Source organism: Ammodytes marinus (assembly GCF_949987685.1).
Source record: "Ammodytes marinus genome assembly, chromosome: 10".
NCBI lineage: Eukaryota > Metazoa > Chordata > Actinopteri > Uranoscopiformes > Ammodytidae > Ammodytes > Ammodytes marinus.
The window spans coordinates 22,916,681-22,931,672 of record NC_137214.1 but is presented as its reverse complement, the minus strand read 5'-3'; the positions used below and the strand labels follow the sequence as shown (position 1 = coordinate 22,931,672).

General features: G+C 40.0%; 1 protein-coding gene across 2 annotated transcripts in view; it reads left to right on the top strand.

The window, feature by feature from the left end:
* Positions 1–8,117: 8,117 nt before the first annotated feature.
* Positions 8,118–14,992, top strand: part of gria2b (glutamate receptor, ionotropic, AMPA 2b) — a gene marked incomplete at its 3' end in the record, with an annotated part of 48,949 nt that continues 42,074 nt past the window's right edge. For both annotated transcript variants that reach the window (XM_080034957.1, XM_080034956.1), the window contains exon 1: positions 8,118–8,220. In XM_080034957.1, coding sequence (XP_079891083.1) covers positions 8,133–8,220 — 88 coding nt within the window. In that variant the 5' untranslated portion in view covers positions 8,118–8,132. The remainder of the gene's footprint in view (positions 8,221–14,992) is intronic.

The following is a 14,992-nucleotide window of genomic DNA, read 5'->3' as shown; positions in this document are numbered from 1 at the left end:
ACGACCCCTGACTATCACCGCAAGACTTGTCATTTGAAATATGTCTCTTGCTTAATTAAACAAGATAGATGTTGACCTTATGGCACGGCAACAGGGTCATATTGATGAACTTAGAGGCAAATTAGCACTGGATTGATCATGTAGAATGGAGAGAAAGTGTCCTTGCTGGGATCCATCTTCATTTTGGTAAACACAAAATATGTGAACAAGACTGTCCCCCCACTCCCCCCTCTCTCTCTCTCTCTCTCTCTCTCTCTCTCTCTCTCTCTCTCTCTCTCTCTTTCTGTCTTTCTCTCTCTCTCTCTCTCTCACTCTGTCTCTGTGGCTGCCATGGTTACAGACATGGGGCTGAATTTCTGTCCGTCATCACAAACACCTGCCTGAGACACAACAATGGCAATTATACTGAAACTAGACACAAGTTTCAAAGCCACTGAAATCACAGATGTAACATGACTCTGTGAAGAGAAGCACCTCTCTGAAAATTCAGTTCTGCTCTGATCTCACATGAGAGGGATTCTGCATTGCAGCGCCCTCCAATGGACAGAAATATATCTATGTTTGTTGTGATGAGATAAAAAATACTGGCCTGGGGGAACAACATATGTTGTGCCAGGTTGTGTGTAAATTAAGATAATGGCACAACCAGAAAAAAACAAAACAAGAGAGGCTGATTTGTTGCACTTTTTTTTCCATTTGGTACATACACCATAATACTAGGACGTTTTGAACGATGAAACTACTTTTGACATTCAACGATTAAGTTAACCTTACATTTGACTTGGATAATACGAAGTAATGTTAAGCAGTTACTTTTTCTCATCATTATGATTTGTTTCACATTTTGCATTCCATGTTATCATCTGAAGCTGCCATCTGCAACAAACACATTATAATAGTCATCAGCTCTTACAAGAAAAACCTCCACAGTGCCAGGACAGTAAATGTATCAAACACAGCTCCTGTCGCTGATGGTGTAACTCATGTGTCTCTTTGTGTGTGTGTGTGTGTGTGTCTGTGTCTGTGTGTGTTCTTCTTTTGCGCAAGCTCCACACCCCAGCACCCTGCTAGTAGCTCAGTGCTGTAACCTATATCACACAGGGTGCTTTCTAATCCAACATGACCTCTCACCAGGCTGCCACCCATGGCCACCAAGAAAGCCACCATGACAGTCAGGCAATGATTAGTGGAGGAAGAGTGTGGGGGAGGAGGGAGCCGCGGGGTGTATAGGAAGCTCATTTACGTTGTACTGTGAACACTACTTTCACATATCTGTGTGGCGCTTTTACAACCTTAGCATCCATTGATTTTCTTACTAAATAGTGCAGTATATTTTCCAGTCTTTACTCAGAAAAACGGCGTTGGTCGTGGGTTGATGAAAGAAGACGCAGTTTGAGGCAGATGAGGAGGTCTTCAGGAACAAGTCTTTTATTTACAACAAAACTCATCCTGCAGTCAAAACGAAGCCAATAAAAAGTTAAAGTGTTTGTAGCCAAAAAACTAATAGAGGTACATGCATAAAACCAAAAGCTATGAATAGTTCCTGTATCCTAAAAGACCTGATTTTTCCAGACTTGTGGCTGCTTTTAACCCTAACCAGCTCCACCCTAATGGTCAGAGGTTGTCCTCTGGCCCCCAGAGGACATCCTGAGTTTAGTCATCACCTAGAGTCGATATGTTACGTTGGCCAAGAAGTCTGATTCAGCAACTTTTAAGACAATGCTGATGATGATGATGATGATGGCCAGGGTCAATAAACTACTGTTAACTCTTAGCCAGACTGCCTTTGATTAACTCACAAGACAGTCACCTTTGTGTGAAATTTGAATGATCTACAGGTCAGCCTTGAGGGTTTCCTCACTCAAGCAGCTGACATCCCTGACTTTGCCCCCTGCCAGATGAGGCTAACTGTCTTTGTCTCCTCTGTAGCAGTAGACCTTAATATAAAATGTATAGTAACATAATACACTACAGTAATCTTAGAATGTGTCATAACAAAATACACTACAATAGAAAGAGCATTTGTAACACCATCCAATGTAATGTAAATGCTATTGTTTTAAATCATGTTCTATCAAATAAGAATAAAATAAACTGCTTTCTTAAAATTAGTATAGTGATCACATCACATCACACCTAACATCATTACATAACAGTGACTTCTCTTCTCTGTCTTTTAGTTAGTTAGTTAGTTAGTTAGTTAGTTTACTCACTGTCATATTTGTACACCGCTATGAGGAGTTTTTTTTAACGGTTTTATTGGAAACATATTGGAGAGAATAGTTTGTTTTCCGAATGCCACAGTGGATTTGAGGTCAGTTACAATTGTTCTGCTCCCTCCCGGGCACACTGGCTGGGTTGCTCGGTGGCAGCTTTTTGGCAATGCTTCGGAAATGTGGAAACTCTCAAAAGTGTGAAGGATGCCATTTCCAGTCAGGGGTCACGGTTCGCATTCAGACGGACAGAACCAATTTGCAAAATAAACCATGACCATGCATGGGGTTACGTCATCACAGTTTGTTCTGCTCAAAACAGAGAATAGAGAGAGAGAGAGAGAGAGAGAGAGAGAGAGAGAGAGAGAGAGAGAGAGAGAGAGAGAGAGAGAGAGAGAGAGAGAGTGACAGGTTGATGAAATGGTGAAGGTGAAATAACATCAAGTCTGAGAGGGCCTGATAGTGCTGTAAATAAAAGGAGAGAGGATAGTCAAAGCAGATAAATTAAAATGGAACTGAGGAACAACAAACCTCAAACTAAAATGGTTTGACTACTATTCAGATAAAAACATTCTAAACAATTACATTTTTTTCCATTTTGTTTTCATGTTTTGCCGTTTTGAAGCATATATTTGAATGGGTGCTCAGGGTCATAAAATGCATTATTAAGAGAAAGGGAAAAATATAATAGTTGTCAGACACAAAATACACAATGCAGAGATTGCAGACAGCTAGAAGCTACTATGCATGCAAATATTTTCCCATGTGCTGTTTATAGGCACAACACTTCGTGACATTTGCATAGTCTTCTTATCTCTCTGATTTGAGAATTAGTTTCATAGTGGTATAGTCATTTTTGGAATAAAAGTAAGAAATACACATACGATGCAGTGTTTTTTATGTACAGTACATATGGGCTATCTTTAAATGTATTCCTTTGAAACAACTTACATACAATTGGTTCTTGTGTTAGTTTTAAAAATGGAGCTCAGTGTAACATGTGTACAGATTGAATGCTATTGGTGTGAGCGGATGCAGTCAAAGTGTCCGGTCTCAGCACTCTTTCTGACCTTGGATCCAATCCCTGTAGGTTTAACTCCCTATGACTCTTCCAGTGGTAGTATATAATGCTTGGCTTAACAACTTCTGTGGCTTATTTTGTATTCCCATCCCATCTTTACTGTATGCTCAGACAGCCTCTAAGTCTGTCATGTCAGCAGCAGCTGTAATTCAGAGAGGCACGTCTGTGTTTTCAGGCTCCTGATCAACAGACACAAGTCTTGTGTCAAAAAGAGCCAAATGATTAGTTTTGGTGCTCCTGCTGTATTTGTTTATCTAAAACTTCAGTCATAACTTCCTCATAAATCCCATTGAACATGCAGTAGACAAATTCCATTGGGGGAAACGTTTGCTGATATTCTGTGCTGTATGAATCATCATGAACTCCTCTAAATGCATTGTGCTCAGCTGTTTACTAGTGCACCTGGCATCAGTAGTTTGCATGGGATCATACAATATTGAATCATGCAACTACAAAACAGATAACAATGTACAATAAGAATGAGTAATATGCTGATGTATTAATCGCTAATGCATAATGTGCGTGTGTGTAGTATAATATAATTAATAATTTTACTATTTAGACTAAATGCTGATTTGAAGTCATCCTTCAAATGATAACTTCAAATCTTCCTCGTCCCTCGTCGTGAGGGGGATGATTGTTGAAATGTAGAGAACTGTAATGATTCCATTGACTTAAGGCTGGGTGGCCTCAAGATTTTAAAGCCCCTGGTTTTCCCCTTGGAAAAGCCATTCAGCTGGATTGGAAACAGTGCAGACATGTCTGAAGTATACAGCTTCTCTCGTCTTACTGTTCAGTGCATGCCAGGACAGGCTCCAGCCGGACGGAAAATAAAATTGTGGACACAAATATATGGTCTTTCAAATAATATCTGGAAAATAATATGTATGAAAATTACAAATTCATACTTTTTTTCCCCTTACATCCAAGTGGTTTGAGAGTTTACCTAATTTCAGTTTGTTTTCTTTGTGGTGGAGCAAATCTCTTGAGATTCTCCATAGTTGTTTTCAGTTTTAACATTGAAGATCATTTCACAATTTCGATAACAACAACAACAAAGGAAAGAAGAAAGTCATCAGAAAACAAACGTCCTTTAAGGCCTTTAATGGACCTCTAGAGAATTCTTGCAGGAGCATGTATCCATTGTTTCTGTGTGCTGCAGCCAATTACAGCTAGGCAATCGTTGACATATGCATACAGTATCTGTTACTGATAGGTCAAATGTCAGATTCCTTCAACAGCAGTGTTTTTCCATCACAAGCTAAGTGTGAACCCAGTGCCCTTTGTTATTGTGGATAAAAGCACCAACTAAATGTCCAGGAAGCATCTGGATTTTCTGGGACACACAGAACCTAAATGGTTGTCATTTTCACAAAGGTCATTGACTCGGTTTGACTTGCTACAAAGTTTTGGATTGTCCAGAAAAAAAAAATGTATTTCATTAGCATGTGTTAAATTTCCAATTTGCTCTTGTGGTTTATTTGTGTAAAATTGACTGGAAAGTAAATGTCCTCACACAGCCAGGGGGCTCATGATTTGATTATGAGTTACTCTCATTTCGCTCCCAAAAACTCATTAGAATGCGTTTCGTCGTTACCTCGCACACTGCAATTTCAGAATGTACTGTAAGTCATTACATTTCAGTCTAGTAGCAGAGCAGAGTGAATCCTTATGTGACAAAATGTCCAGGAAAGGTTGAAAGGATGAACAAAATTAAGTTTGTGAAACACAAGCCGCTGAACCTGCTATTAACTCCATAAAGCAAAGGTATGGGTGTCCAGTTCATGTAGTGCAACAGGTCATTTTTGAAGGTGTGGCCATTGTTCCCTATTGCTAATAATGTAATACGGTTCCACTATACCAAGCAAGGTTATTGCTGAGATATGGGAAGGACACAACATTACTAAAACAAAGTATGGCATGTCAAGGAATATAAGCAGTAAGACACATCTTTAGCAGTCATGAAGGTATTAAACAATTCCAGGCTTAACCAAACTTGGGCAACATGAAAAATATTTCGGAGCACTGCATCTGACCGTAAGGCCTGAATAATTTGGATAATAAGGAAATACTTTAGATCTGCTTTAAAAAAAATGTTTGTGAATATCCCTGTAATTAGGGCAAAGATGTTTCGATTGATGATTTGGAAATGACAGACTTACTTTTTGAAATTGCTTTAGTGAAACACACATACTGTTTTTCTATGCATTGAATGAATTATTCCTCATATTCAGGTGCTATGGCTTTTTCATTTTATTAATTTTGTGTTATTTCCAAAAAAACAGTAGTTTAAAACATCTGAATAAACGTTTGACTTGTTTGCAACTCATCTCATTGGCTGACCACTGCCTTGCCATAATACTTCATTTAAGCAATGACACCGTGTTCCATTATTTAAGTTCCTTTAGTGAACACAGTGTTATGCAATAGCGATGATGGTCATAACCTTAAAAAATAGGTCCCAGGTTACAATTAAGGGAAATCTACCTCTAAACCCCTTCGTAGTATACAGTATATTGTGTGTAGAAGCCATGTGCTGTCCATGGTGCTGAAACCAGACACACTGTTGCTACTAACCACTCTCAGCCTCATTAGTTTACTCCCAGACTGCTATTTGATACTGTCTAATGATTAATATTCATCTCCCTGTGCATGCTAAGATATGCATACCATAAAACCAGCGTCCACAAATGACATATTCCACTGTAGTTGGCTGTGACTGAGGTAGCTTGTTTGCGTTTAGCCCTGTTCAAAATTGCAGTTACAACCAGCCATTGCATTAGATCTGTATGCAGGGGGGTGGAAAATAAGCGCTAGATCAAAGTTAAAGAGGAGATTCATTTGATGATTATCCCTGCAGGGCATGAGTGACGGCCTCCAGCAGATGCACTTGATGAGTTTTTCTCCTATGAAATGTTGCCCTTTATCATGATTTAGAGGAGACTTGTTTTCCAAGTGACCAAAATTATTTTGAAGGTCGCAATATATATGTCTGCAAAATCGCTACACGTCTGATATGTTATGAATTATTTAGAACAGTTCTTAAGGTTGTAAATGTCTACAGTAATATCCCGGCGTGCATAATAGGAGAGAAGGGATTACGCCTTCTTCCAGATGGTTAAACTGAATCACTGCTCTGAATGAAACTGTGTAGACTCTTAAAATCTTGGTATTCACCACATTCAGTCACTTACTAATTACGATCAAACCAAATAAACCTTCAATGTACTGTAAATGATAATTTTTGATTTATCTTAAGTCTTATCATTTCACATGCTTAAGTCAAGGGAATGTGTTCCATGTGTTTGATTGAAAGAGCATGCTTCTGCTGTGTGGCTCCAATGGTAGTAGGGTAGTTAAGGACACCTTTGCATCTATTTAAGGTCATGAAGGTCTGATAGTCATAAAAGGGTTGTTAAATATTTGACCTCTCCAGGTGACATTTAGTGAGTTGTATCTATACCAGCTCACTCAGTATACCCTTCAGAGCTTAACATATTAAAAATCCATTAGTTGAGTTCAAGAAATTTGCTGCTTTAACCATTATGTTCAATATATGCCTCAGGCAGTTTGAATGTGTCACATTGTGTCACCAAATCGTGGTTGGCACTTTTCACTCTTTTTGGACTTTCCATTGACAAAAACATTCATCAAGAGAACCACATATTTATCAATAATAAACACTGTGTTCTGAGTATTGCATGTCATGTTTAAACTGTTTACAAAGCATCTAAGTTCTACAGGCTTACAGCCAGGGTATGGGAGGGGATGAGACGTTCTACTGTGAATCTGAAGTTTCAACATTTGAACATTGAATCCCACTCTACTACTCACAATAAAGCCTGTTTAGTGGAATATTGACTCAAATTAGTTTGCGTGAAATAAAGGTTGAAATGCCATGGGTACTTCATACATAAGCAGGCATCAATACTATGAAGCAGACGCACGCGCGCGCGCACACACACACACACACACACACACACTTGCCCTATAGGCTGTTATGAATCAACGGTGTCCAATGGTCTCAAGTCTTTTATGCTCCCAATTAACGCTTGCCGTGTGTACAAAACAAAGCAAATACTTCAGACCAAGATGTTTCATTCACGTTTGTGTGTGGTGTCCAATCTTGTCGCCAAGTGACGACCGGCTCGGCTCTTTTCGTCTCCGTCCGCCCTTCTCATTAACATTCCTCACTTGTGGGAGTGAAGCTAAAAAGGATCTCCGGCGCGCCAAGCGGAGACGCGCAGTGTCCCTGTGCGTTTAGAGGAGGAATCAGCTGCCGGCAGGAGGGGACGACTAGGAGGAGACAGGCAGACGTTCAGCCCAGGCATCCATTCCTTCGCTGCGGGTGTAACTTTCAGTGCAAGCCACCTGCTGAAGGAAAAAAATAAATAACGGTCCTTTGCCACAGGTTATTTTTGTGTTTTTTCTGCCCCACAAGGCTAAAGGTCTCCAATATGTGTCGGATCTAACATCTCCGGAGACAAACGAGGAATATCAGACCCCGCAGGTGGATGTGGGAAAACTAAACTGTGAACATGGAAAAGATAGTCAATTTATCCGTTTCCGTGCTGCTGGTTTTATGGGGATGCGCGCTTGGAGGCTCACCCAGTGTACAAATTGGTAGGTATTCATTAGTTCCAAGGATATAGCCTACAAAACCAAATGGCACAAAAAAAAAGCATCTGGTTTGTGCGTAAAAATCTGGAGAGATATAGTTGGAAAAATGTCTCTCCCCATATGAAATATAGTGCAAGTGTGAGTGATATTTTGTTTCGGTTTCAGGGGGACTTTTTCCAAGGGGCGCGGATCAAGAGTACAGCGCATTTCGGATAGGAATGGTTCAGTTTGGCACCTCGGAATTCAGATTGACGCCTCACATTGACAATCTAGAAGTGGCGAACAGTTTTGCTGTTACCAACTGCTGTAAGTGTTAAACACATTTCATCCCCTTCAAAAATCTAGGCCTACAAATATGTCTTACCGGTGTTAATTTCATCCATAATAACAATGCTGCTGACCGTACTGTGAGCTTTTCTGTGAGATGAGTTTGAATCAATGAAAATCGGCTATTACAGTGAAGAGTAGGCAAATCATCTGAGCTGTCTGATCTAGCCTATATATTCTGTCATCGACATATGGAGGCTGTGAGCCGGGCAGTTAATGATCAAGGAGCATCGTGAATCAAGGGGGAAAGTTGGTTTCCACAGTAACAGTCACATCCATGCCATTTAAATATTCCTTCAGACTAGGCTACACTGCAAAAATTGTGATTGCGATTATTTTATCAAATATTTCAACTAAAATTATTTGTTGTAAAGTGGAGAGATAATTGCCCTTGGTTGCAGTGGACATCAACCTGTTTCTTGTTCAATCCATTGCTCTAAACTAGGAATCTAGAGATCTGACTTTTGTTCTCCCTGGTTCCTTTTGACAAATGAAAACCTGCGCTTGAAACACATAGCCTACATTCAATCAATCATGTCCCATAAAGTGGGATGTTCTCGTGTTTCAAGGGGATACATATGTGGTAGGCTACAGGCATTGCTATGATGAACATGTTTTCCATTGTACGCTGTTGTCACGTCTTTTCCCCTGCTCGGAAGGAGCTGTGTTCACACAATTGTTGGCTCCTTCAAAAACAGCCTACACGGAGGAATTACACAGAGTGACTCTCGTAGTGGCTGGGCGACGCTCTGACACTTGCTGAGGATTAAGAGGAGGAGGATATGATGAATTGACACCCGAGGCCATACAAAGTTATTAAGGTTAATGTAGGGGATTTGACCAAATCTTAAATAAGGACTATTGAGTCAAACACATCCACCCCATCACTCCTTAAACAACGTTTTCGATCTGAAAGCAGCGGGGTTTCCGTTCTTATTTGTGTTTATTCGCGTTTATTTGATCCAACGAGCCAAGATGGGGACTATTTTCTTTGAAAAAAAATGCATAAGAGGCAGCAAATGGGATCTAAGGTCGCTATTTTTTTAATAGCCACAGCTCGAACATTTCATTAGGCGGTTGCCAAGCGACTGCTTCTCTCAACAGTCCCGTACACATAAATCAAACGCCTCTGATTGGTGCGCGCGTCCGTCCAATCGATTTCATTACCATATAAAAGCTTCCTGCTCGGAGAGCCTCACCGCGTCCGACACATCACACAGCAAGAGCCGTGGCGTTGTTCAACATAAACATTTTTAATGACAACACATCCAAAATTGTAGTGATAGAGAGGTTCATTTGCTGAGACTTAAGAATGTGTTGGGTGGACTCTGGACATGTCTGTGTTTACTGTTGTTGGCAGAAAGCTACATCCATCTACTTGTATGGATGTGGAATGTAGGATGTCTAAGCTGTTTTTGTTTTACCATTGTTTGACTGACTTATTTCAAATATAGCTATCCCACATATTCAAAAATATGTAGGCCCATGCAACACATCCAATATGTGTGTCGGCCTATAGGCCTATATCTTTTTTTCTAAATGTGCTTCCTTCTACCCCAAGGCTATGTTAATAAGTAGAATTATCCCAAACCTTTGCAAGAAGCTGTCTGTCAACACCTGCAGTATCTCACAACATTATTATCAAAATGAGTAATCCTCACCTGAGAAATGAACTTAACCTGATGCCAAAGATCTAACAGTAAACACAAACAGGTGCATGGATCAGGTTGTGATCCATGATCCATGATTTTCATGAATTTATGCCACACATTATGACCACTGGCTTCCTCATTGCCTCCCTGAAATTAACCTCACTTCTGAACAAATCATGTCAAGTCAGAGTTGTGTTGAAACCAATATGCTGCACTCCTGGAAAATGATTTAAACTATTATTTTGGTTAATCAGAGTGTTCAGCGTGCATGTAATTAACTCAACAGTGCCCCTGCATGATAATTTATGCTAAGCAGTTGTCACTTGTGATATTCCAGGCTGTTGGGGGGGTGACAAACTGTGAGGCTGCTTCACCTCCATTTCAACATGTCAGCATCAGTTCAGTTATAGTCCCATATTTCAAAAGCCAATTATGTCCAGCCTGCACACAGTAACCAGAGACCAGTGGGTGACCCTGGATGGATTTGATGATGTTGAGCTTAGAGAAAGAGACTGCTTAATATTGAAAATGCTGCTAATTGTCTGGGGATTTTCTTTTGTCCCAAAACACAGCACCCAGGCTAAATGTGTTCACAAACCTGGGTGCACTTTGAGTTTTCATGTACATGAACTCTTTATACCCCCATAATTGAGTAGGAGTAGGAAGACTATGAGGGCTGAGGGTGGCTATGGGTGAGGGGGTTGCTTTTAAGCCGGTAGATGGCGGGCCTGCCTCCCCATCCACCTCCGTATGTAATTATAGCAGAATAAAAAACCCACCACTCTGCCTTCTGTTAAAGCACACTTTACGAGACAGAACAAAAGGGAGTAATTTTGGAGCTGACATGGCACATTGAAAGCTAAAACGTTCTAACTAAAGGTTCTTTTTAAGCTTTTCTGTTGAGCTCCAGGCTTCATCACACACTCCATTACGGGGGGTTGCTGCTGCTGTGAGCGTTCATTTTGGATCCAGCCAAAAGCACATTTGCCTTTAATGCAAAGAGAAACGTGGCGCAACATTTGGACAGCAGGAATGGAGGGACAGATTTCCCCCTTACATTGTTTAGTAAAACAGGCAAAGAGCAGATTTTCTGATCCAATATGAGTATTACTTTTTAATTTTGTTTTGAGTCGTGACCAAACTGTGCCTGAATCAAAGGAAGTCCTAAATGCTTGCTTATTTTTTTAGCAAATTTCATACTTGAATTCAGTGCATGCTTAAATGCTGTGATCAAGTATACTCAACTTGTATTTATTTGCACGGTTCAATATGTAAGATTAAAGACATTATCTAAAATTATGAAATAATATGATTCAGAACATATGGATCCGTACCCTACAGACATATTGCACTCTGGCTGTACTTGGCTAGTACTTCATGAACGCAGTGTGCCAGAGACAGTGGGAGGGAGGATGATACATCCTTTCATCACTAACAGTTCATCTGGACAGGCTTGCGTCTGCTGCCAAAACCAGGGGAGTCAGTGTGACTATGTGTGTGTGTGTGTGTGTGTGTGTGTGTGTGTGTGTGTGTGTGTGTGTGTGTGTGTGTGTGTGTGTGTTTGTGCTTTCCACCGAGAGCAATAAGTTAAAAAGATGCTTGCTCAGTGTTCCTGAAATAGAAGCACCTTGTAGACCCCACATGGTTTAATGACCAATGCACCCTAAAACACTTCACTGTTGTAAAAAGTAAGAGATATTTATGGTGGCTGTTGAATTTCAGTGGCCATTTTTTTTTTTTTACTTTCACATGAAGTCCTAACTTGTATTTTATTGGTGCTTTATAATTCATCAATGATCTATAAGTGAAGACAACTGTTGGTTGGTTGCCCAGTTCCGATCTATAATGCATCAATACATTCTTAAAATGCATTGAACATGAGCGTTACATTGTGTTCCTTTTTAGAAAGTGCTACTTTACCTTGTTTTCTGTGACAAACCTGCCACTGTAGACTTCATAGCTTATACTGAGATATCTCCAGCACAAGTACATTGAATATTAAAGGGGAACTTGAAGCATGGGTGTCTTTTTTACTTGTCATGGCGGTTCCAATTCAGACTGTAAAAAACTATTGTATGGTGCCATGTGGCTCTGTGGTTCAGGAGGAATATTTTTCTTCAGGGTTTTGTCAGCTTGGGAACACTCCAATTTTAACAGAAAGCCTGGGTAGTGATCTTTCGGCGTTTAGTTTAGATAATGATGGAATTTACCAGTCAGTGAGGGCTGAATGAATGAGGGTATCAAGTTGCATAATGGGATATTTTTTTATTGAATATTTCAAGGGATCAAGTCAGGATATTTCACTCTTTGCTGCTTTTCGATTTTGACCATTCTTTTAAGTTCAAAAGATCTCAGCAAACCAGAATGGATGACAGGTGCATCGGAGGGAGGTGCAGTAAAACTGCTCTTTTTTAGAATGTGATGTTTGGCAAATCCCAGCTATGTGCAAAACTAAATAGAACAGCTTTAACAGGATGAATGCTGGGTAAACCATCAACATTAAACACATTAACATTTCAGACCCATATAGGAGAGATCCAGATGGTCGCAAGATGGGTTGCAAGATCATTTCCAGGGCTCAAAATAAGTTTAAACAAAACATTATAAAAACACAAATAACACAAAAAAACATCTTCTAACAAAGTGATGATTGTTTTTTTTACAAAAAATAAGTGGAATATTGGCATCACGTTATAATTCAAATGATTCAAATGAAAGAGTCTGAGTCAATTGCATGGCCATGCACCCTATGAATGCAGGGTCATACTAAATTGTACAAGAACATTCAATGGTCAATCTCCTGACAGCAGTGCAGCTGCAGCTTTCACTCCCGTCATCAGTAGTACCTTTTTTGACAACTTTTGTGTTATTTGAGCCACCGACAAACAAATCACAGCATCCTCCTCCCTCGACTCACACTATTGTTTCTGATTGGACAACCCACCTTCACAACTGCTCATAGGATTATGGAAAAGGCATTCTATGTAACATCGCAGATCGTCAAATAATTCATATCAAAATGTATAGAAGCAATAATTACATCGATGATTAAATCATATATTCAGTAGGGATGGACTTTTCATTGAGAGCATTGAGAAGAGTACCCGTTACAATGTGCACCAAAGCGCATGTGTCTGTGTGGCTGCCTGCCAAACCAAACTTTATATTCTGCTATGGTACGCTCCCATGCTTTTATTTTCTACTCCCACCTATTTCAAAGTAAACTAATGTTCCTTCTCTGAGAGCAACAAAGCAGTTTGAGGTCATTGACAGCCGGCCAGCGATTTAACACTTCAAAGTTCTATTTTGTCATGGTTGGATCACGTCACACTGTAATTTCATGCATCTACATGCATTGTATCTCAGGGGACCATGCTGGATGATCAAAAGCTTTCTACCAACCATATATGCACAGCGGAGAATTGGTTATAGCCAATTTATTGTTCACACTTAATTAAGTACTTTCTCCTTCATTTCAGTGGAAGCTGTGAAATATTAAATAGGCCTGGGAGCTGGTCGGTCAAAAAAAATGAGGCTAAACAACCCTCTGTGGATCTTTGCTTGCCCTGGATAGAGCCCCTAACCAAGCCCTTATCACTCCTGTCCTCAAAAAAAAAACACAAGCCTGAGATAGCATCGGTTACAGCTTGTTTTCACTGTAGGAAGTTGTCTCCTGTCTCACATCCAGTGACTTATGTTGGTGTCTGCCCCTGAGGCAGATGGCTCAAAACACATTTGTAGCCTCAAGCTGGACAGGAAGCAAACTTTTCTTCTCCTTCATCCACAGTGGCTTATACATCACAACATTCTCGGAACTGCTCGGATTATATGTTAAAGCCAGAATATCTCCAGGCTTTAAAGTCAGTATAGGCTCAATAAACTAAGCTAAAACTTCACAGAATCTGAGCGGTGGCTTGTGTTTGGTTTCCTTCTGGCATCAAGAGTCAGCAAGGTTTGATGGAATACTTTAACCACAATTTCACATGTACATATGTACAAGGAATATACGCAAGACAAAGTGGCATTCAAATTTGAAATCAAGGGCCCACTATGCAGGCTGTTTCCAACTGCATATGACAATCTTCATCAGTGAAAAGGGGTGTATTCAGTTTTCATAGACTGAGTTAGTTACCATCACATACTTGAACCTAAAGGAATTTAAAGAAATTGCAAATTCAGAGTCGCCTTCTTCGCTGATGATGACATTTAAATGTGGTTGAAAGCGCTGGGAAAGAGGACATTCAGTGATTATTTTGTCAAATTACCTTCCTCAAGAACAAGAATGTTTTTAGTTTTTTTCTCCTTTTAGTTGTTGTTTGGCATATAATATATATTTGTAATTATCGAATGACGGACTATTCATTCCTGTATAGTCACAATCAAACACAGCTACTTAATCAAGTAATTGCAGCAATGGCAGATTAAGTAGTACATGGATTTAACCCTATTTTACTACAGTTGAGGTTATCGAAATTCAATCTCGTTTGGATCTATAACTGAATATGGGAGGGGGGGTTATGCAATTTGTAGTGACCTAATTGGTTTCCATTGCAAGATGGATGGTCCCAGAGTTCATCTCAAAAAAGCATGCTGCACAGAAAACTGACTTCAGATCAGATATCTGGTTTTCAGTAAGTTAGAAAACATTTTACCATAAAAACATATATTACATATTTCAGATTCAGAGGTCTACAGTAACAGTATTCTGAATCCAAGTCTTTCTCTGTGGTTCTCTGGTTTGTGAATAAACATCCAGACATGGTATCATTCTCAGAGCAGATATCCCTATCTTTAAAAAAGCGGTAAGTGAGGCTTTATCCTTTGTCCTCTAACAAGTCATCCCCATGTCTTGGTTATACCATTTTTATAAAGCTCTAAAGGTGTGGACAGCGGCAACGATGTCAACGGCAACACCGGCAGTTACTGTTTACGTGAGATGTGAACAAGTCTAGTTTCAGAGCTAGGGCTGTCGCTATGTGGCAGAAGCTGAATCTATCATGAGAGCCAAGCACTGTGTCAAGGAGGCGCGGGGTAGCTGAGACGATTACCGATCAGCTGTCATCTAGAGTTCATCACTGGTATGATGAAGAGCATCATCT